The sequence below is a fragment of the Bubalus bubalis genome, chromosome 1, assembly GCF_019923935.1.
Source record: "Bubalus bubalis isolate 160015118507 breed Murrah chromosome 1, NDDB_SH_1, whole genome shotgun sequence".
Classification (NCBI taxonomy): Eukaryota; Metazoa; Chordata; class Mammalia; order Artiodactyla; family Bovidae; genus Bubalus; species Bubalus bubalis.
The window spans coordinates 11,040,849-11,066,191 of NC_059157.1; the positions used below are offsets into that span (position 1 = coordinate 11,040,849).

The window sequence follows — 25,343 nt, forward strand, 5'->3', positions numbered from 1 at the left end:
AATGATGAGAGACTCTCATGAGAGAGATGGCTAAATGGCCTTCTAAGAAAAGGAATGTTTAATGTGTATGTTTATATTGCCCTAATTCATGGCATTAAATTATGTGACCTTTTCCAATTACTCAGAATTTTTCAATAAAATCAATAGTTTACAAAAGAGTTTTGTTCTTCGCTGTTTTGCTTTTGGATCATAATAACAACAGGGTAGACAGAAAGAGGAGGATCAGAACTCAGAAATAGAGATTGGAGCTAATGTCATTTAGATTTCAAGAGGAGAGAGACCTCAGATCTTGTATGTATCTGTATGTTTTCTTTTTTTTATATTTTATTTTTTAACTTTACAATATTGTATTGGTTTTGCCATATATCAACATGAATCTGCCACAGGTATACACGTGTTCCCCATCCTGAACCCTCCTCCCTCCTCACTCCCCGTACCATCCCTCTGGGTCATCCCAGTGCACCAGCCCCAAGCAACCAGTATCGTGCATCGAACCTGGACTGGCGACTCGTTTCATATATGATATTACACATGTTTCAATGCCATTCTCCCAAGTCATCCCACCCTCTTCTCTCCCAGAGTCCAAAAGACTGTTCTATACATCAGCGTCTCTCTTTTTTTTTTTTCAAATACAGTATTTTTTTAATATTATTTTATTTTTAAACTTTACAGTATTGTATTGGTTATGCCAAATATCGAAACGAATCCGCCACAGGTATACATGTGTTCCCCATCCTGAACCCTCCTCCCTCCTCACTCCCCATACCATCCCTCTGGGTCGTCCCAGTGCACCAGCCCCAAGCATCCAGTATCGTGCATCGAACCTGGACTGGCGACTCGTTTCATACATGATAGTATACATGTTTCAATGCCATTCTCCCAAATCTTCCCACCCTCTCCCTCTCCCACAGAGTCCATAAGACTGTTCTATACATCAATGTCTCTTTTGCTGTCTTGTATACAGGGTTATTGTTACCATATTACTAAATTCCACATATGTGTGTTAGTATACTGTATTGGTGTTTTTCTTTCTGGCTTACTTCACTCTGTATACTAGGCTCCAGTTTCATCCACCTCATTAGAACTGACTCAAATGTATTCTTTTTAATGGCTGAGTAATACTCCATTGTGTATATGTACCACAGCTTGCTTATCCATTCATCTGCTGATGGACATCTAGGTTGCTTCCATGTCCTGGCTATTATAAACGGTGCTGCGATGAACATTGGGGTACACATGTCTCTTTCAATTCTGGTTTCCTCGGTGTGTATGCCCAGCAGTGGGATTGTTGGGTCATAAGGCAGTTCTATTTCCAATTTTTTAAGGAATCTCCACACTGTTCTGCATAGTGGCTGCACTAGTTTGCATTCCCACCAACAGTGTAAGAGGGTTCCCTTTTCTCCACATCCTCTCCAGCATTTATTGCTTGTAGACTTTTGGATCACAGCCATTCTGACTGGTGTGAAATGGTACCTCATAGTGGTTTTGATTTGCATTTCTCTGATAATGAGTGATGTTGAGCATCTTTTCATGTGTTTGTTCGCTATCTGTATGTCTTCTTTGGAGAAATGTCTATTTAGTTCTTTGGCCCATTTTTTGACTGGGTCATTTATTTTTCTGGAATTGAGCTATAGGAGTTGCTTGTATATTTTTGAGATTAGTTGTTTGTCAGTTGCTTCATTTGCTATTATTTTCTCCCATTCTGAAGGCTGTCTTTTCACCTTAGTTATAGTTTCCTTTGTTGTGCAGAAGCTTTTAAGTTTAATTAGGTCCCATTTGTTTATTTTTGCTTTTATTTCCAATATTCTAGGAGGTGGGTCATAGAGGATCCTGCTGTGATGTATGTTGGAGAGTGTTTTGCCTATGTTCTCCTCTAGGAGTTTTATAGTTCCTGGTCTTACATTTAGATCTTTAATCCATTTTGAGTTTATTTTTGTGTATGGTGTTAGACAATGGCACCCCACTCCAGTACTCTTGCCTGGAAAATCCCATGGATGGAGGAGCCTGGTCCTCCTTAGCGATCCATGGGGTCGCTAAGAGTCGGACACGACTGAGCAACTTCACTTTCACTTTTCACTTTCATGCATTGGAGAAGGAAATGGCAACCCATCCAGTGTTCTTGCCTGGAGAATCCCAGGGACAGAGGAGCCTGGTGGGCTGCCGTCTCTGGGGTCGCACAGAGTCGGACGACTGAAGTGACTTAGCAGTAGCAGCATTGTGTTAGAAAGTGTTCTAGTTTAATTCTTTTACAAGTAGTTGACCAGTTTTCCCAGCACCACTTGTTAAAGAGATTGTTTTTAATCCATTGTATATTCTGGCCTCCTTTGTCAAAGATAAGGTGTCCATAGGTGTGTGGATTTATCTCTGGGCTTTCTATTTTGTTCCATTGATCTATATTTCTGTCTTTGTGCCAGTACCATACTGTCTTGATGACTGTGGCTTTGTAGTAGAGCCTGAATACAGGCAGGTTGATTCCTCCAGTTCCATTCTTCTTTCTCAAGATTGCTTTGGCTATTCGAAGTTTTTTGTATTTCCATACAAATTGTGAAATTATTTATTTTGGCTCTGTGAAGAATACTGTTGGTAACTTGATAGGGATTGCATTGAATCTATAAATTGCTTTGGGTAGTATACTCATTTTCACTATATTGATTCTTCCAATCCATGAACATGGTATATTTCTCCATCTATTAGTGTCCTCTTTGATTTCTTCAAATAAGCAAGATGTGACAGATACTATGATATTATCAAAAAGTATTATATAAAAGTAAATTTGAATTTACTAGAGACTAGAGGCTAGAGACTTTCTTTCAAAAATATGTACATTAATTTTCCAGTGTAGCTCTTAGAATTAATAATTTCTAGGATAAATTAGAACCTTAAACTGTTGTTGGTTATATTGTTTCTAGAATATTAGAACTTTCTGAACATTCTATAATTATAGAATTATATTATTGTTATAGATATAAAACAATTATATTATTGTTAATACTGTTTGCTTATTCTTATGTATAACATACATGATAACTATATGTATTGTATTATAGCAGAATATAATATTGTACTAATATTATTCAATTAAAACATTCATCTACAATCAGAAAAAAAATCGAGTTGATCATAATAAGTTAAAAATTAATATAAATTTAGATATTTTACAGAAACAATCAATACAATTTAAGAAAGTTTTTCCAAAAACAATCCATCAGTTCAGTTCAGTTCAGTCACTCAGTCGTGTCTGATTCTTTGCGACCCCATGAATCACAGCACGCCAGGCCTCCCTGTCCATCACCAACTCCTGCAGTTCACTCAGACTCATGTCCATCTAGTCGGTGATGCCATCCAGCCATCTCATCCTCTGTCGTCCCCTTCTCCTCCTGCCCCCTATCCCTCCAAGCATTAGAGTCTTTTCCAATGAGTCAACTGTTCGCATGAGGTGGCCAAAGTACTAGAGTTTCACCTTTAGCATCATTCCTTCCAATGAACACCCAGGACTGATCTCCTTTAGAATTGACTGGTTGGATCTCCTTGCAGTCCAAGGGACTCTTAAGAGTTCTCCAACACCACAGTTCAAAAGTGTCATTCTTCGGCACTCAGCTTTCTTCACAGTCCAACTCTCACATCCACACATGACGACTGAAAAAACCAGAGCCTTGATTAGACAGACCTTTGTTGGCAAAGTAATGTCTCTGCTTTTCAAAATGCCATCTAGGTTGGTCATAACTTTCCTTCCAAGGAGTAAGCGTCTTTTAATTTCATGGCTGCAGTCACCATCAGCAGTGATTTTGGAGCCCAAAAAAATAAAGTCTGACACTGTTTCCACTATTTCCCCATCTATTTCCTATGAAGTGATGGGACCAGATGCCATGATCTTAGTTATCTGAATGTTGAGCTTTAAGCCAACTTTTTCACTCTCCTCTTTCACCTTCAACAAGAGGCTCTTTAGTTCCTCTTAACTTTCTGCCATAAGGGTGGTGTCATCTGCATATCTGAGGTTATTGATATTTCTCCCAGCAATCTTGATTCCAGCTTGTGCTTCTTCCAGCCCAGCACTTCTCATGATGTACTCTGCATATAAGTTAAATAAGCAGGGTGACAGTACACAGCTTTGATGTACTCCTTTTCCTATTTGGAACCAGTCTGTTGTTCCATGTCCAGTTCTAACTGTTGCTTCCTGACCTGCATACAGGTTTCTCTAGAAGCAGGTCAGGTGGTCTGATATTCCCATCTCTTTCGGAATTTTCCACAGTTTATTGTGATCCACACAGTAAAAGGCTTTAGCATAGTCAATAAAGCAGAAATAAATGTTTTTCTGGAACTCTCTTGCTTTTTCAATGATCTAGCAGATGTTGGCAATTTGATTTCTGGTTCCTCTGCCTTGGACTCCCTTAGAAGAAATGGAGTAGCCATCATGGTCAACGAAAGAGTCTAAAATGCAGTACTTGGATGCAATCTCTAAAACAACAGAATAATCTCTGTTCATTTCCAAGGCAAACCATTCAATATCACAGTAATCCAAGTCTATGCGCCAACCAGTAACACTGAAGAAGCTGAAGTTGAACAGTTTTATGAAGACCTACAAGACCTGTTAGAACTAACACCCAAAAAATATGTCCTTTTCATTATAGGGGACTGGAATGCAAAAGTAGGAAGTCAAGAAACACCTGGGGTAACAGGCAAATTTGGCCTTGGAATACTGAATGAAGCAGACTAATAGAGTTTTGCCAAGAGAATGCACTGGTCATAGCAAACACCCTCTTCCAACACAAGAGAAGACTCTACACATGGACATCACCAGATGGTCAACACCAAAATCAGATTGATTATATTCTTTGCAGCCAAAAATGGAGAAGCTAGTTCTATACAGTCAGCAAAAACAAGACCGGGAGCTGACTGTGGCTCAGATCATGAACTCCTTATTGCCAAATTCAGATGTAAATTGAAGAAAGTAGGGAAAACCACTAGACCATTCAAGTATGACCTAAATAAAATCCCTTATGATTATACAGTGGAAGTAGAAATAGATTTAAGGGACTATATCTGATAGAATGCCTGGTGAACTATGGACAGAGGTTTGTGACATTGTACAGGAGACAGGGATCAAGACCATCCCCATGGAAAAGAAATGCAAAAAAAGCAAAATGGCTGTCTGGGGAGGCCTTACAAATAGCTGTGAGAAGAAGAGACGCAAAAAGCAAAGGAGAAAAGGAAAGATGTTAACATCTGAATGCAGAGTTCCAAAGAATAGCAAGGAGAGATAAGAAAGCCTTCCTCAGCGATCAATGCAAAGAAATAGAGGAAAACAACAGAATGGGAAAGACTAGAGATCTCTTCAAGAAAATTAGAGATACCAAGGGAACATTTCATGCAAAGATGGGCTCGATAAAGGACAGAAATGGTATGGACCTAACAGAAGCAGAAGATATTAAGAAGAGGTGGCAAGAATACACAGAACTGTACAAAAAAGATCTTCACAACCAAGATAATCACAATGGTATGTTCACTCACTTAGAGCCAGACATCCTGGAATGTTAAGTCCAGTGGGCCTTAGGAAGCATCACTACGAACAAAGCTAGTGGAGGTGATGGAATTCCAGTTGAGCTATTTCAAATCCTGAAAGATGATGCTGTGAAAGTGCTGCACTCAATATGCCAGCAAATTTGGAAAACTCAGCAGTGGCCACAGGACTGGAAAAGGTCATTTTTCATTCCATTCCCAAAGAAAGACAATGCCAAAGAATGCTCGAACTACCGCACAATTGCACTCATCTCACATGCTAGTAAAGTAATGCTCAAAATTCTCCAAGCCAGGTTTCAGCAATACATGAACAGTGAACTTCTAGATGTTCAAGCTGGTTTTAGAAAATGCAGAGCAACCAGAGATCAAACAATCCATACGACAAAAATTTTGTTCAAATAATATGTTACTCAATCCAAACTAGTATTCACAAGAGATCTTCAAATGCTAGTTAAAAATTTACTCCCTACAGTGCATGCAAAAACACTTGATTATACATTGCACAACATAAAAAATTATCTGTATAAAATTTACTTAAAAGTAATGTTGCTGTTTAAAAGAGATATCAGTTCAGTTCAGTCAGTTCAGTCACTCAGTCGTGTCCGACTCTTTGTGACCCCATGAATCACAGCACGCCAGGCCTCCCTGTCCATCACCAACTCCTGGAGTTCACTCAGACTCATGTCCATCGAGTCAGTGATGCCATCCAGCCATCACATCCTCTGTCGTCCCCTTCTCCTCCTGCCCCCAATCCCTCCCAGCATCAGAGTCTTCTCCAATGAGTCACTCTTTGCATGAGGTGGCCAAAGTACTGGAGTTTCAGCTTTAGCATCATTCCTTCCAAAGAAATCCCAGGGCTGATCTCCTTCAGAATGGACTGGTTGGATCTCCTTGCAGTCCAAGGGACTCTCAAGAGTCTTCTCCAACACCAGATCATTAAAAACAAATATTGGTGCAATTTTGCTTAATAAACCTGTTAAAATTGTCCACAACTTGTAAATAGAGACAATGGGAGAACTACACTCACCCCAAAGTCATTTTTGAACATTCATTAAAGGAAACACAAAGATTAATTATTTAAAGGAATGCATTTTCCATAACTTGCTAGTCACTACTGATAAGAGCCTAGATTTTGGAAGTTACATGATAACACAGATTTTGTCTGGCAAATATATAAATGAGTTTTGTCTGACTGAAAAGATAATCCCCAAATTATGGTTTTACTGCTCTATAGGACATTAGCAGATTTTACTTTAAACCTAGCAGTTGTATTTCAACCGTCTTTTGCCCAATGGCTCTAAATATGTAGTCCTTCAAACACTCTTTGAACTTGTTCCTTCATTACTGTGTTTGATAGGTGCTCAAATTTGTATTTGTATACAAGCTATGTTTTTAACATTTCTGAAAGTCTTCAAGCCCCCAGTGAACTACCTAAGTAGTTTGCCATAGTCAAATTTCTTTACCCAGCAAAAGTTCCCTTTAAGCTATTTAAGTATGGACATGTATTTTCTTATATGCACATGCCTTGTAGGGTAATTTACAAGTGGCATCAAAGATTTACTTTGGCTCACTCTCCATTTCTCTTGAGTTTTCTTTTCCTTCTCAGTTTGGTTTTGAGTTGTTTTGATATCATTTCTGATTCTTAACCAGTCAGTAAGTCTGCCCATGATATATGCTGTGCTGTGCTTATTTGCTCAGTCCTGTCTGATGCTTTGTGATCCCATGGACTGTAGCCCTCCAAGCTCCTCTGTCCATGGGGATTCTCCAGGCAAGAATACTGGAGTGCATTGCCATGCCCTCCTCCAGGGGATCTTCCCATCCCAGGGATCGAACCCAGGTCTCCTGCATTGCAGACAAATTCTTTACCAGCTGAGCTACCAGGGAAGCCCACCCATGATATATACATGTATATATATATATATATTTGTGAATATATAAATATTTGAATATTTGTGAATATATAAATATATATGTGAATGTTTGCATATATGCATATACATGTGTATACACATACAATTTTACTTATTTTACATATTACAGAATGGCTATACCTTTGGGTTGTATAAATTGTTTATTTTTACCACTTTAAAAAGAAAATGAGTGTGACTTTAAGGAACCGTATAATGTGTGTATAAGCTTTTAGGAAAAATTTTAGTAACAACTGTTCAGTTTTGGTAGGATCAATCATAAGATAATTTTAGAATGTGTCTGTGAATACTGTAGAGCCTGACAGAGGATGAGATGGTTGGATGGCATCACCAACTCAATGGACATGGGTTTGGGTAGACTCCAGCAGCTGGTGTCTACCAGGGAAGCCTGGAATGCTGCGGTTCATGGGGTCACAAAAAGTTGGACATGATTGAACGACTGAACTGAACTGAATACTGTATTGATGTAAAATTAGAATTTGGATTTTTAAGAATTGTATACCTAGAAATTGGTTGTGAAGTATTTAATTTGCTCTTAATAGAGGTCATCGTCGTGAAGTCACTCAGTCGTGTCCGACTCTTTGTGACCCCATGGACTGTACCCCACCAGGCTCCTCCATCCATGGAATTTTCTAGGAATATAGGTAGTACAATTTTTCTTTATTTCTGTAATTCAGCTAAATGGGAGAGATTCAGTAGTTCACCAAAATAATTTTCTGGCTTTGTATCATGTAAATGGTTAATTTTAAAACTTCCACATATTTTTGAAAGAGCTAAAGTTCTGTATAATTTTACTACACTCACCTATTGATATGGGAGCTCTTGTATTGTCACTTTGGTTAACAGGGAGCTAAGCAAATTTTACTATATACCAATAATCCTTTTTAATTAAGTGACCATACCACCTTGGGCAACTGTGGTGATTTTTATCTTACCAGTTCTGAGTCTAAAGTCAAAAAAACTTGGGGGTCATTTTTTTAATACCTAAAACTATTTTTGAAATTTCTGAGATTGCGAACAGAAAGCAATGGATTTGACCTCCTATCTCATAAACAGAAGAATGCTAGAAATACTTAAATTTGTTTGGTATTCGCCATTATTTATTTATTTTTGTAAGATACTAAATTTTTAATGAAAATGCATCACACTGTAAGGGCTTTTTACAAAATAACAGAAACTATTGTTCCTAACTGCAACTGAGAAGAATTTTATATCTTTATTTTTGATTCATTTTAAAATTTAAGTATAGCTAATTTACAATGTTGTGTTAGCTTCAGGTGTACAACAAAGTAATTCAGATGTGTATGTATATATTCTTTTTCCTCTGGTGTAGGAAATGGCAACCCACTTCAGTATTCTTGCCTGGAAAATCCCATGGACAGAGAAGCCTGGGTGGGATGCAGTCCATGGGGACACAAAGAGTCGAACAAGATTGAGCACACATGCAATGATGATTCTTTTTCAGATTCTTTTGTATTATATGTTACTGCAACACACTGAATATAGACCCCTGTGGTATACAGTAGACTGTTGTTGTATACCTATTTTATACATAGTAATGTATATCTTAACTCCAAACTCCTAATTTATGATAGTCTCCATTACTTCTCAGTTAAATAGCAATGTAGGAGCTGCATAGGATTACAGTATGGAGATTCCTTAAAAAACTAGGAATAAAACCGCCATATGATCCAACAATCCCACTCCTAGGTATATACCCTGAGGAAACCAAAATTGAAAGAGACACATGTATCCCATTGTTCACTGCAGCACTATTTACAACAGCCAGAATATGGAAGCAACCTAGATGTCCATCGACAGACGAATGGATAAAGAAGTTGTGGTACATATACACAATGGAATATTACTCAGCCATAAAAAGGAACACATTTGAGTCAGTTCTAATGAGGTGGATGAACCTAGAACCTATTATACAGAGTAAAGTGAGTCAGAAAGAGAAAAATAAATACCATATTCTAACACATATATATGGAATCTAGAAAAATGGTACTGAAGAATTTATTTACAGGGCAACAATGAAGAAACAGTCATAGAGAATAGACTTATGGACATGAGGAGAGGGAAGGAGAGGGTGAGATGTATGGAAAGAGCAACATGGAAACTTACATTACCATATGTAAAACAGATAGCCAATGGGAATTTGCTGTATGGCTCATGAAACTCAAACAGGGGCTCTATATCAACGTAGAGGGGTGGGATGGGGAGGGAGGTTCAAAAGGGAAGATATATATATATATATACCTATGGCTGATTCATATTGAGGTTTGACAGAAAACAGCACAATTCTGTAAAGCAATCATCCTTCAATAAAAAATAAATAAATTTTTTAAAAAGAGGTGCATAGGATGAACTGTCAAAGAAATTCAGCCAGCATTCCCTAGGTTAATTTTAAATGTTATTAATATAAGCAAAACTATTGGTCTCAGCATATATTGTATATGTTACAAGAATGAATTGAAAGCTCATAGAAAATCAAGTTCATTTCTCTCCATAATATTCTCTTATCCTCAAGAGAAACTTTGATCAAACTCTTAATCAACAGTTATCACACTCCTGTGCTCCAATAAGAGATTTTGTTTTTCTCCATTTTCATACTATTGGTGACTCTAATAAATTAAGCATTCAAACTTCATAAGCTTTTGATCAACTGGTAGTTTGTGCTTTCAGATACAGGATAGAAACTAAGTCTTCACTAACATGTAGAAAGGATCCTATAAGGTATTCCAAACTGTTTGAATTTAAGAATTGGACTCACAGGTACAGGATATGGAACTTCAGCTGACACTGATTAGACAATTTCACTGTGGTGTGAATTAGATATATCATACGGCTGAATCAGAATTCACTGGAATCCTTTATATCCAAAAATAAAATGCCATACAAAAGCAAACTGCTAACTCAAGATCCAGGGAAGTAAAAATTAATTATTCAGGGATAAATTAAATAATGAGAAAAATTAATTGTGGTTATGCTTTTCTGATGATAAATGAGAAAGCTTTTTTTTTCCTTCAGTTCAGTTCAGTTCAGTCACTCAGTCGTGTCCAACTCTTTTCGACCCCATGAATTGCAGCACACCAGGCCTCCCTGTCCATCACCAACTCCTGCAGTTCACTCAAACTCACGTCCATCGAGTCAGTGATGCCATCCAGCCATCTCATCCTCTGTCGTCCCCTTCTCCTCCTGCCCCCAATCCCTCCCAGCATCAGAGTCTTTTCCAATGAGTCAACTCTTTGCATGAGGTGGCCAAAGTACTGGAGTTTCAGCTTTAGCATCATTCCTTCCAAAGAACACCCAGGACTGATCTCTTTTAGAATGGACTGGTTTAATCTCCTTGCAGGCCAAGGGACTCTCAAGAGTCTTCTCCAACATCACAGTTCAAAAGCATCAATTCTTCGGTGCTCAGCTTTCTTCACAGTCCAACTCTCACATCCATACATGACTAATAGAAAAACCATAGCCTTGATGCATTTCTAATCTTCACTTCATTAGCTATATGCTTTTATAAACTGAAATGAAACATTTTAAACTAGTAACTGGCTCCACATGTCTCCTCAAATTCAGAAACAAAACTTTTACTGTTTCTTCACTTTTAATGGCAATATACTTATTTATACTCTTGATAATGGTCCACACTTATTGTCCTGCAAGCCTCCCAGGTGGCTCAATGGTTAAAAAAAAAAAATCCACCTGCCAAGTCAGGAGACACAGGAGACGCAGACTCTATCCCTGAGTCCCTGAGTAGGGACGCTCTCCTGGAGGAGGAAATGGAGACCCACTCCAGTATTCTTATCTGGAATACTAACCCATGGACAGAGGAGTCTGTGGGGTCACAGAAATGTCTGATACAATTGACTGAGTACACACACAATAAATAACTAGAAAACTAGACTTAAGTGTGCTACTGCAGAAGAGCAGAGAAATAGCTGCAGAAAGAATGAAGAGACTGGGCCAAAGTGGAAATGATGCTCAGTTGTGGATGTGTCTGGTAGTGAAAGTAAACTCTGATGCTGTAAACAACAATATCACATGGGAACATGGAATATTAGGTCCATGAATCAAGGTAAATTGGACATGGTCAAGCAGGAAATGACAAGAGTACACATCAACACGTTAGAAATCAGTGAACTAAAACAGATGGGAAAGTGCAAATTTCACTGAGATGATCATTATATCTAATATTGTGGGCAAGAATCCCTTAGAAGAAATGGAGGAGCCCTCATAGTCAACAAAAGAATCTGAAATGCAGTACTTGAATGAAATCTCAAAAATGACAGAATGATCTGTTTGTTTCCAAGGAAAAACATTGAACTTCACAGTAATACAAGTCTATGTCCAGCTAATAATGCCGAAGGAAGTTGAACAGTTCTATGAAGATGTACAAGATGTCTAGAACTAACATCAAAAAAAGATGTCCTTTTCATTATAGCAGACTGGAATGCAAAAGGAGGAATCAAGAGATACCTTCATTAACAGGCAAGTTTTGGCCTTGGAATACAAAATGAAGCACGGCAAAGGCCAACACACTGGTCACAGCAAACATCCTCTTCCTACAAGAGACAAGTCTACACATGAACATCATTAAATGGTCGATACCAAAATCAGATTATTTATATTCTTTGCAGCCAAAGAGGTGAAGCTCTATACAATCAGGAAAAACAAGACCTGGAGCTGATTGTGGCTTGGATCATGAGCTCCTTAGTGCAAAATTTAGGCTGAAATTGAAGAAAGAAGGGAAAACCACTAGGCCACTCAGGCATGACCTAAATCAAATCCATTATGATTATACAGTGGAGGTGATAAAACAGATTCAAGGTATTAGGTCTGTTAGATAGAATGCCTGAAGAACTATGGATGGAGGTTCATAACACTGTATAGGAGGCAGTGACAAAAAAACATCCCCAAGAGAAAGAAATGCAAGAAGTCAAATGGTGTCTGAGGAGGCCCTACAAATAGCTGAGAAAAGAAAAGAAGCAAAAGACAAAGAAGAAAAGGAGAGATATACTCATCTGAATGCAGACTTCCCGAGAATAACAAGGAGAGAAAAGAAAGGCTTCTTAAGTGAACAATGCAAAGAAATAGAGGAAAACAGTAGAGTGGGAAAGATTAAAGATCTCTTCAAGAACATTAAGAGATATGAAAGAAACATCTCATGTAAAGATGCACACAATAAAGGACAGAAACAGCAAGGAAGTAACAGAAGCAGAAGAAATTATGAAGAGGTAGCAAGAATACATAGAAGAACTATACAAAAAAGGTCATAGTAAACTGGACAACTATGATGGTGGGTTCACTCACCTAGAGCCAGACATCCAGGAGGGTGAAGTCAAGTAGGCATTAAGAAGCATTACTACAAACAAAGCTAGTGGAGGTGATGGAATTCCACCTGAGCTATTTCAAATCCTAAAAGATGATGCTTTTAAAGCGCTGCACTCAATACGCCAGCAAATGTGGACAACTCAGCAGTGGCCACAGGTTTGGAAAAGGTCAATTTTCATTCCAATCCCAAAGAAGGGCAATACTAACGAATGTTCAAACTACCATACAATTCTTCTCATTTCACATGCTAGCAAGGTAATGCTCAAATTCCTCGAAGCTAGGCTTCAACAGTACGTGAATTGACAACTTCAAGAGGTACAAGCTGAATTTTGGAAAGGCAGAGGAACCAGAGATCAAATTACCAACATTCACTGGATCATAGAAAAAGCAAGAGAGTTCCTGAAAAACATCTAGCTCTTCTTTAATGACTATGCCAAAGCCTTTGACTTGTGGATCACAACAAACTGTGGAAAACTCTTAAAGAAATAGGAATAACAGACAACCTTACCTGCCTCCTGAGAAATCTGTATGCAGGTCAGGAAGCAACAGTTAGAACTGGACATGGGACAACAGACTGGTTCCAAATTGGGAAAGGAGTACATCAAGGCTGTATATTGTCACCCTGCTTATTTAACTTACATGCAGAGTACATCATGTGAAATGCCCCGCTGGATGAAGCAGAAGCTGGAACCAAGATTGCTGAGAGAAATATCAGTAACCTCAGATATACAGATGACACCACCCTTATGGCAGAAAGTGAAGAAAAACTAAAGATCCTCTTGATGAAAGTGAAAGAGGAGAGGGAAAATGTTGGCTTAAAACTCAACATTCAGCAAACTAAGATCATGGCATCTGGTCCGATCATTTCATGGCAAACAGATGGGGAAACAGTGAAAACAGTGACAGACTTTATTTTTGGCAGCTCCAAAATCACTGCAGATCATGACTGCAGCCATGAAATTAAAAGACTCTTGCTCCTTGTAAGAAAAGTTATGACCAACCTAGAGAGCATATTAAAAAGCAGAGACATTACTTTGCTGACAAAGGTCCGTCTAGTCAAAGCTATGGTTTTTCCAGTAGTCATGTATGGATGTAGAGTTGGACTATAAAGAAAGCTGAGCACAAAAGAATTGACGTTTTTGAACTGTGGTGTTGGAGGAGATTCTTGAGAGTCCCTTGTACTGCACGGAGATCCAACCAGTCCATCCTAAAGGAAATCAATCTTGAATACTCATTGGAAGGACTGATCCTGAAGCTGAAGCTACAGTCCTTTGGCCACCTGATGTGAAGAACTGACTCATTGGAAAAGACCCTGATGCTGGGAAAAATTTAAGGTGGGAGGAGAAGGGGATGACAGAGGATGAGATGGTTGAATGGCATCACCAACTCGATGGACATGAGTAAGCTCTGGGAGTTGGTGATTGACAGGGGAGCTTGGCATGCTGCAGTCTATAGGATCACCAAGAGTGGGACACGACTAAGTGACTGAACTGAATGAACTGTGCACTTACCATGAACGAATTTTATGATAAATGATACCTCTATAAGGCTATTTTAAAAAGCATTGTTTGGTATATTGTCAAAATCAGCATAAGTATAAAATATAATTGTTAAAACACTTAAAATTTTTACTTCTAATTACCATTTCAGGACCACATATAGTGCCATCTTCTACAAATGTTTTATCTCTGTCTTCAGGTCTTTGAACTGTGGTAAACGTATCTCTAGGTAACTTCTCAGCATTCAGAAATGCTGATGCACATATTTCATCTCGTACATGCGTATAGATCACAGATAAATTTGGTTGTGATACTAAAGTTTTGTATGGCCAGGCACAAACTAATTTTCCGCACAATGTGTGACTAAAAGCATAAAGAAGAAGAAAAAACTCTTATTATTTACAGAAATAAAGTAGATTGCTGATACAGCTAACTTTAAAAAGTATTTTGATAATTTAAATCCAAATTTCAAATGTTTTCTGTAAGTGAATTTTAGGAGCATGTCAATTCATGTATGATGTGGCTCTCTGTGTTTTGTGATGAAATGTAGCAAGGGAAAAATAAACCATTTTTGCAATCTGACAGCCCTGATCTGTTCTATATTAGCTTCTGAAATTTGAGCAAGTGATTACTGGTGTTCCATTTTTTTCATTAGTAAAATGGGGCAAATTATTCTGACTACAAACATTTGATATATATAAATATACATTTAAATACATAGTATAAATATAAGCATATATAAAGGACTTCACATAATGACTACCTCATCCCATCAATAGACATGATTTTTATGATCATTGATATAATATTATAGCTATAGGACACATGTTATCTGTAGGAAGTAGGTAATATTGTTCAGCTCAGATCATAAAACAGAGAAAACCTGTTATAAAATGGCATCTTAGTTTGTACATGTATTCCAGAATCTTAGCAATATACAAGCTATATTCCAAACAAAATTATAATTTTCTAAATACATACCTAAACATACAAAAATCCCTGCCACAGTTTCCATATCTATCTCCTCTTGCATTTATTTCATCAAAACAAGCAAATGGAGCACCTCTAGCCCCTAAAAGAAAAAAGAAATTGTACAGAAAAGGTGGACTGAATTATTATGACCCGAATAACCACATTGGTATGATCACTCACTTAGAGCCAGATATCCGGTTGTGTGAATTCAAGTGGGCCTTAGGAAGCATTACCATAAACAAAGTTAATGGAGGTGATGAAATTCCAGCTGGACTATTTTAAATCTTAAAAAGATGATGCTGTGAAAGTGCTACACTCAATATGCCAGCAAATTTGGAAAACTCAGCAGTGGCCACAGGTCTGGAAAAGGTCAGTTTTCATTCCAATCCCAAAGAAAGGCAATGTCAAAGAATGCTCAAACTACCGCACAACTGATCTCATTTCACACACTAGCAAGGTAATGCTCAAAATCCTTCAAACTAGGATTCAACAGTATGTGAACTGAGAACTTTCAGATGTACAAGCTGAATTTAGAAAAGGCAGAGGAACCAGAAATCAAATTGCCAACATCCACTGTATCATAGAAAAAGCAAGAGAATTCCAGAAAAACATCTAGTTCTGCTTCATTGACTATGTTAAAGCCTTTCACTGTGTGGATCACAGCAAAATGCAGAAATTCTGAAGGAGGTGGGAATATCAGACCACCTTACCTGCCTCCTGCAAAACCTGTATACAGGTCAAGAAACAATAGTTGGAACTGGACATGGAACAACAGACTGGTTCCAAATTGGGAAAGGAGTACATCCAGGCTATATACTGTCACCCTGCTTATTTTAACTTATATGCAGAGTACATCATGTGAAATGCCAGACTGGATGAAGCAGAAGCTGGAATCAACATTGAAGGGAGAAATATCAATAACCTCAGATATGCAGATGACACCACTCTAACAGCAGAAAGCAAAGAAGAAAAGAAAAAAAAAAAAAAGCAAAGAAGAACTAAAGAGCCTCTTGATGAAGATGAACGAGGAGAGTGAAAAAGCTGGCTTAAAATTCAACACTCAAAAATCTAAGATTTTAGCATCCAGTCCCATCACTTCATGGTAAACAGATGGGGAAAAATTGGCAATAGTGACAGACTTTATTTTCTTGGGCTCCAAAATCACTGTGGAGAGTGACTGAACTCATGAAATTAAAAGACAGTTGATCCTTGGAAGAAAAGCTATGACAACCCTACACAATATATTTAAAAAAAAAAAAAACAGAGACATCACGTTGCCAACAAAGGTCCATATGGCCAAAGCTATGGTTCTTCTAGTAGTCATGTGTGGATGTGAGAGCTGAACCATAAAGAAGGTTGAGTGCTGAAGAACTGATGCTTTTGAACTATTGTGCTGGAGAAGAGTCTTGAGAGTCCCTTGGACAGCTAGGAGATCAAGCCAGTCAATCCTAAAGGAAATCAACCCTGAATATTCATTGGAAGGCCTGATGCTTAAGTTAAAGCTCCAATAGTTTGACCACCTGATGCGACGAGCCGACTCACTGGAAAAGACTCTGGTGCTGGGAAAGACTAAGGGCAAGAGGAGAAGGGGGCACAGAGGATGAAATGCATCCCTGACTCAATGGACATGAGTTTAAGCTAACTCAAAAATGAAGGACAGGGAAACCTGGCGTGCTGCAGTCCATGGGGTTGCAAAGTGTTGGACATGACTGAGCAACTGAAGAGCAACAACCACACATACAAGGCAAATCTGAAGGAATTTTCAAGGTAGACGATGGGTGCCCATGGGAGTTTTTAGCACAGTTTACACGCCAACCTGAAGAGGGTGAGCTAGGATGAAGAATACATTAAAAAGAGTTGTCATAGGACCATACTATGAATTATCCCATGTGAGGAAGCATTGCTAGCCTATTAGTTTCCTGGGGCTGCTGTAACAAAGCATCAAAAACTAGGTGGCATAAAATAACAGAAATTTGTTTTCTCACAGTTCTTGAGACTAAAGTCGGAAGCTAGGATGTGGGCAGGGCTGTCCTCTCTCTGAAGTATCTAGAGGAGAATCCTTCCTTGTCTTTTCTAGCTTCTGACGTTTACTGGCAATCCCTGGAATTCCTTGGCTTATTGATGTATCACTCCAGTCACCTGGCCATCGTCTCACTTTGTTTATAGATTGCTTCCCCTCTGTGGAATGCCTAAATTTCCCCTTTTATAAGGGCACCAGTCTAATGACCTCACTTTCACTGGATTGTCTCTGTACAGACTCCATTTACAAATAAACCCATATTTGAGCTACTGGGGATATTAGGACTTATTGAAATAAATTTCTAGGCCCAAGATGGAGCCATTCCTGGTGGGATGCCAAGTCAGCAAACCAAAACATAGATAACTTTCACAGCCCTATAAATACTCCCCTTGACCAGAAACACAGTATATCCAGCCAGCCAAACCCAACCGCCAAGAATCTGTAATGATTTCTTTGTTCTAAATAAGGTCTGATATGCAATTCCAGTCAATTGGTGGAAGCCAAATACTTTTCCTTTATTCCCTGATTGCCTTCTTTTATACAAGCTCACAGTCCTGTTTCCTTGTTTCATAGTTATCTGGACTCCTGAGAGGGGAGATTGTCTGCTTCATGAAGCAAAAAAATAAAATTTGCTTCAGTTCAGTTCAGTCGCTCAGTCGTGTCTGACTCTTTGCGACCCCATGAATCGCAGCATGCCAGGCCTCCCTGTCCATCACCAACTCCCAGAGTTCACTGAGACTCACGTCCATCGAGTCAGTGATGCCATCCAGCCATCTCATTCTCTGGCATCCCCTTCTCCTCCTGCCCCCAATCCCTCCCAGCATCAGAGTCTTTTCCAATGAGTCAACTCTTTGCATGAGGTGGCCAAAGTACTGGTGTTTCAGCTTTAGCATCATTCCTTCCAAAGAAACCCCAGGGCTGGTCTCCTTTAGAATGGACTGGTTGGATCTCCTTGCAGTCCAAGGGACTCTCAAGAGTCTTCTCCAACACCACAGTTCAAAAGCATCAATTCTTCGGCACTCAGCCTTCTTCACAGTCCAACTCTCACATCCATACATGACTCCTGGAAAAACCATAGCCTTGACTAGACGGACCTTTGTTGGCAAAGTAATGTCTCTGCTTTTGAATATGCTATCTAGATTGGTCATAACTTTTCTTCCAAGGAGTAAGTGTCTTTTAATTTCATGGCTGCAGTCACCATCTGCAGTGATTTTGGAGCCCCCAAAAATAAAGTCTGACACTGTTTCCCCATCTACTTGCCATGAAGTGATGGGACCAGATGCCATGATCTTCGTTTTCTGAATGTTGAGTTTTAAGCCAACATTTTCACTCTCCTCTTTCACTTTCATCAAGAGGCTTTTTAGTAGTCCTCTTCACTTTCTTAGATCAGTTAAATTGTACTCTTTGAGTATTTTAACAGACTTAACATATCATTTTGAGGGGGACACATTTCAACCCATAACAGGAAGATTCTCATCAATCTTATTCCATGTACTTCAAGGTTTAATAGAGTTCATTCTGATATTGTCATCATTTTGTTTACCTCTTTTCATTTTTCATTTTATGCATTTTGTCTTTTACAGAATTTTCATGACTATTTTAATGAAAGCTTGGAAGAGTCATCCTGGAGCTGGTATCCAGACATCATTTTGAACCATGTTGTTGCTCTGCTCTCTTGAATGTATTAATATAGTGCATGGTGATTTGGCAGTTTCTCGTCACATTTTTAGGAAAATGTTTAGAGGAAAAATAAAAATCAGCTAAAGTAGAAGTCAAACAATGAGCTGATGAGGTGGATCATAAGCTCAAACTTCTACATAAATCCCACATTCCACGTATCTCCTAGGGGTTCTGCTTCTCTGATCAAACTGTGACTGATGCAGTTGACAGAGGAAACAGCAGTTCAAGCTCTGAAAATCAGCATGAATTTTTTGTTTTTAGAACCAACCCATCAAAAAACTGAACCATGTATGATTCTGAAGGATAATTTGATATATCACAGAAAATAGATAAAGCATCAGAAATGATATGATCCAAAGCTGTGTTTCAGCCAGCTTTTGCTGGGTAGCTGTTTCTCTTCTGTATCTGACCTAACAGTTGATGATCTGCTTCAACTGAACCATTTGTCATTGACTATAAACTTGTTCTGCTTTTGTTGCAGACACCACATAACAAAGTAATGATTAATAAATATTCAAGTGGACAGAAGTACTGAAGAGACATTTTCCCAAAAGGGAAATGTGAATGGCCATCAAGTTCATGAAAAGACGTCAAAGAGAGAAATGCAAATAAAACAACAATATCACCTGGTCAGAATGGCTATCATCAAAAAGAACATGAATAACACATACTGGAGACAATGTGAATAAAGGAATCCTCATTCCTGTCAGCAGGAATGTAAATTGGCGGAGCCACTGTGGAAAACAGTGTGAGTGTGTAAGTTGCTTCAGTTATATCTGACTCTGTGACCCCATGGACTGTAGCCCACCAGGCTCCTCTGTCCATGGGATTCTCTGGCAAGAATACTGGAGTGGGTTGCTATTTCCTCCTCCTGAAGCTTTTTCTCAGAATCAAGAAAATTTTACTTCCTTTAACATTAATATACACTGGGCCTATACGTAGCATGGGCTTCCCAGGTGGTGCTGGTAGTAAAGAACCTGCCTGCACAATGCATGTAGATCTAACAGACATGGGTTCAATCCCTGGGTTGGGAAAATCCCCTGGAAGAGGGCACGACAACCCACTGCAGTATTCTTGCCTGGAGAATCCCATGCAAAGAGGAGCCTGGTGGATTATGGTCCTTCAGTTCAGTTCAGTCACTCGGTCGTGCCCGACTCTTTGTGACCCCATGAACCGCAGCAGGCCAGGCCTCCCTGTCCATCACCAACACCCAGAGTTTACCCAAACTCATGTCCATTGAGTTGCTAATGCCATCTAACCATCTCATCCTCTGTCGTCCCCTTCTCCTGCCTTCAATCCATATGGTCCATAGGGTCGCAAAAAGAGTCAGACTCGACTGAAGCAACTTAGCACATACATACATACTATACACTTATTTTAAAATTACACTTACATTTTTTATAGCATTAAATAACACCATTTGGGATAATCAGAATTTAGAAACTACAAGGAAAACTGTGGTCATTACCTTCTCCAATTAATCTGCTACAGTGTTTGTTAGTAGACCTACACCGTCCATCATAACAGAAGGCATCACCCGATGCACAAGGCTCTCCATTACGTGCGTAAGTGTCAGGCACACACATTGATTCATTCCCATTACAAAATTCTACAAAGTCACATTCATCAGCTGCTTCTCTGCAAGGTGTATTAACTGGTTTTATCTGGAGAAAAAAAAGAAACATAAGGAAAAATTATACATCAATGATACCCAAGTAGTTTTCTTTCTCTTCAGGCTTGAAATTTCCACCCATTTTTACCCCAGTAGCTAAGAGCAATGAGCCAACAGTCTTCATGTTAACCGTGTAAGTGCTGCACAGACATTTAGGTGATTGTATTTACTATGCATAAAGGAGTGGGTGTTGATGGTGTGAGATATGAGAAACTGAACGGTAAGGAGACTACAATAATTATTAAAAAGTAAGAAAGTAGAGATAAGGAACGATTATAAAAATTACTTTCAACTTACTAAGAATATACTCAACACGTGCAACCTCCGGCTTCTCCATACGCCATCCGTAAGCAGAAAATAAGCAACCGTTCACAAAACAATAAATATGCTTCATAAACATTTAGAAAAAAGTTTGAAGGACACACAAGAGAAGGTTTGTTTTACATACCACATTGAAAACAACTATAAAAAATGACTTGCCCAATTATATATCTCTAATCTCTTCAGTGCTTACTATTAGCTCATAGCTCCAGGGTACCCTTTATGCATATCTACTTTTGCAAAAAAATATCTAAATACCACCACTGCAAAGCCTTTTACTCAGCCCAAGCCCCAATACCCTCATGGCTATCATCAGTATCTTACACAACTAAGTCAAAATTTTTCCAGCTTCAAGGTCCTAGTTGTTGTTCAGTCACTCAGTCGTGTCCGATTCTTTGGGACTCCATCCTTGGACTGAAGCCCCAGCTTATATAACATTTACTGCCACACCTCACAAAGAGAGTTTCTGGATACTTCTCTTATTGTCAACAAGTATCCACTACCTGCAGCAAATCTGACACAAGTTCTCCAAGCGATGGGTGGGAAGACAAAACACAATACTTGTGTCACCTAAGCTTATAGAGTTAACATTCAAATCAAAACCAATAATTAAAATTGTTTCTAAAAGAAAACACATATAATGAGAAGGTATTTTATTTGCTTTTTCAGAATGCAGATTTTTTTTTACATATGTGTATAATTGGCAATCTTCCTTTAATTCTAATTTCTTTTATCATTAAAACTTTATTGCATAGAAAGTACAGAGATTTTCCTTATAACCCCTGCTGCACACAACCAAGTACATGATGCGTTTGTTGCAGTTGACGACCTTACGCTGACACATCATAACCACTCAAACCCCATGTATATTACAGCTCTTTCCTGCTGCTCCACATTCCAGGTGGAGATAAGCGAGCACTTGCAGTGCCCTAAGGTCCTTCATGCTCTTCCGATTCATCTCCTCCTCCGTGCCTCACAACTACTGATCTTCTCACTGTCTCTAGGATTTTCCTTTTCCAGAATGTCATATAGTTGGAATCATACAGTACATAGGTTTATTAGAAGGGCTTATTTCACCTAACTTCTTCTTCAGTATTTAAATACCCAGTTCCTCAAAAGTTATTTGAACCAAGCTTTATCATTGTACTTGCTTCCTTCGTTAAAGTGGGTTTATTTTTCTTTCCATGGCTCTCTTAATTCCCAAATAACCTTAATTTTTTAAACCTTCTGACTCCTTGTTTCACATCATTTACTCCTAAAATATTTTTATTTTGTTTTTCTTGTTGTTCTACATATATTTTTATTCTTGCCAAGACTGTCAGTCTGTACATAAAATGTATAATCTGGGTACAGGGGTGTGTCCCTGTATACAACTGAACCAGGGATAAATGGGTTAAATTTATTGTTTCTGACCATTACACCAGTCTTAACTGCATCGTAAAAAAATTACTATATCAGAAAAATCATAGCCTGGAAAGGGCTTATCCCTTTCCATAATTGGGCTCAGAGACTAATTAGAATCATAAACACTGCCCCAGTCTCACCAGCAGTTATTCAGGTATCCCTGTGGGCATGTAAATATGATTTCTGAGGCAGAAAATGTATTCCCTTTGGGCACAGTAATGACTCTACATCACTATACTAGCTGTCTTCAACACTTTGATTAATTTTTCAAGTTACCATTAATATGAATAATTAATACTATACTATGATCAATAATGGAAAAGAAGAGGAGAGAGGTATCAGTAGAGTGGGGAAATAGGTGATCTTCAGACTGTATATACCATGGATAAGAACACCTTTGTGGGAGCCACAGAATCCCCCCCAAAAAATTTCCAGTCCCCTGGAGAGTAAAAATATCTGCGAGTTGATGCACTGAAGTGGGTAAGAAGAACAGTTGCACTTCATCCACATCACCTCTCACCCAAGGTGGCCTGTGATTTCTCCAACAGAGGAAAGTGAAAGTGATGTGAGAGCCGGGTTTCCCCAGCCTTGCGAGACACTGGCCATGAGGCCCACTTTTATCCTGCCCCACCCAGAACACTGAGGGAACTGGCACCATTGAATAGTCTGGAGACACCTTGTTTCCCAGGTTCTGAGCTGCCATTTCCTTCTCCAGGGGATCCTCCAAACCCAGGGATCGAAGCCGGGTCTCCTGCATTGGCACGCAGATTCTTTACCACTGAGCCACCAGGGAAGGCCCTGGAGAGACTGAGGAATAGGGAAAAGGGATGGGAGCTCACAGCAACAGTGTGTGGAGCACAACAACCAGCATCCTAAGAACTGGCTCACAGGCTCTTGCCAATAGGATGCCTCGCCTGAGGACACACAGCTCAGGCAAGCCACACACCCCATCTACAGCCAGCACCCACACTCTCCAGCAGATGGCGCACGTGAATCCCCAACAACTTGGTGCACATGGATGTCAGCAGCTGGCCGGAACCTCCTAACTCAGAGAAGGTGCGCAACTTTGAACACTCCAAGGCACTATCTTGGGGAAAATAAATGGGAGGCTTTCCACATTCATACTGGCTTTGCAAGACTGAGAGAAAGCATACAGTCCTAATCTTTCCCACTGTGAGGGAGTGAGAGGAATGGAGTAAACACACCCACAGGAAAGGTCTGAGAGACGCTCTGAACTCTAGCTGGGCTGACTGGTGCCTGACTTGTCTCCCAAGGCCAGCTGGTTAACACAGGAGGAGATGGCGACTTCTTCAGATGCAAAGACAGCAATGCCAAGACTTCAAGGAACATAAAGAATCAAGGAAACAAGATACCACCAAAGAAACAAAATAAATCTCTGTGGAAGACACCCCAAAATGGAGATGTACAAACTGCCTGACAGAAAAATTAATCATCATAAGTCCAATGAACTATAAGAGAGAACAGATAGACAAATAAATAAAATCTGGAAAATAATACATGGACAAAATGAGACATCGAATAAAGAGAGTTTTTTTGTTTTAAAGGAACAAGATAAATTCTGGATCTTAAGAATAAAGTGAACTGACAATTTTCACACAAAAGCTGCAAGAGCACAGTTGATCAAGCAGAAGAAACAATGAACTCATAGGCAATTATTTTACATTATTCAGCTGGAAGAACAAAGAAGAAAAAATAAAGAAACTCTATGGTATTTATGGAACATCATCGAAATAAACACTGTATGCATATGTTAGTCCCAAAAGGAGCAAAGAGAAAGGGAAGAAAACTGACAGAAAATGAAACAGATGTACCACAAGGGAAGCCACATAAGACTGTAAGACTACTGAACAGAAGCCTTGTGGCACGAAGAGTGGGGCGGCAATTTCAAAGAAAAACATTTGCCAGCTAAGAAAACTATATCTAGTAAAGCTGTCCTTTACAAATGAAGCAGAGATAAAAACTTTACCAGAAGAACAAATGCTGAGGAAGTTCATTGCCACTAGACCTCTCTCTCTCTCTCTCACACACACACACACACAATGCCCTCTGAAGAGAGTTCTTTAAGTCAAAATGAAAAGATGCCAGTTAGCTTCATGCAAACATGTAAGAGTATAAAAACCGTTGGCAAAAGTACGTATTCAGTAAAGTTCAAATACTCCAATACTATACATAATATGCACACATGCTCAGTTGCTTCAGTGTGTCCAACTCTTTGTGACCCCCATGGACTGTAGCCTGCAAGGCTCCTCTGTCCGTGGGATTTTCCAAGCAAGTATACTGAAATTGGTTGCCATGCTCTCCTCCAGGGGATCCTCCTGACCCAGGGATCAAACCGATGTTTCCTGCACCTCCTGTGTTGCAAGCGGATTCTTTATCCACTGAGATACCTGGGAAGCCCTATATACGTAATGTGGTGCTATGTTAATCACTTATAACTCTGATATAAAAGTTAAAAAATAAAAGCATTCAAAATAACTAGAACTACAACAATTTGCTCAAGGATGCACTCTATCAAAAAATGTTATAACAGCATTAATAGCATGAGATGTGGGGAGAAAGAAGTAAAAGCATAGAATTTTATATGAAATTGAAGCTGTTATCTTAAATAGCCTGTTATCACTATAAAATGTTTTTATAAGTCTTGTGATAATCACAAAGAAAATACTGTTAGTCAAAACACAAAATACAAAGACAAATGAAACAAAGCATACCATCACACACACACACAAAAACTCATCACAAAGTAAGACAGTAAAAGAGGAAAAATGGGACAAAAGAACAACAAAATGTACAGAAAGCAACACTATGGCAATAGCAAATCCTTCCTTGTCAAACAATACTTTTTTTTTATGTGCAAGTGTTTCTTTTATTTATTTATTTTTAATATAAATTTATTTATTTTAATTGGAGGCTAATTACTTTACAATATTCTAGTGGTTTTGCCATACATTGACATGAATCCACCACGGATG

The 25,343-nt window shown here is 38.8% G+C and overlaps 1 protein-coding gene across 1 annotated transcript in view; it reads right to left on the reverse strand.

The window, feature by feature from the left end:
* The window catches only part of LOC102404621 (disintegrin and metalloproteinase domain-containing protein 5), a 109,204-nt gene that overhangs the window by 40,765 nt on the left and 43,096 nt on the right, over positions 1-25,343 (reverse strand). Inside the window, exons 5-7 of the mRNA XM_025278224.3 lie at positions 20,422-20,617; positions 15,263-15,353; positions 14,425-14,644 (exon numbers count right to left, since the gene is read on the reverse strand). Of these exons, the coding sequence (XP_025134009.3) occupies positions 14,425-14,644; positions 15,263-15,353; positions 20,422-20,617 (507 nt within the window). The remainder of the gene's footprint in view (positions 1-14,424; positions 14,645-15,262; positions 15,354-20,421; positions 20,618-25,343) is intronic.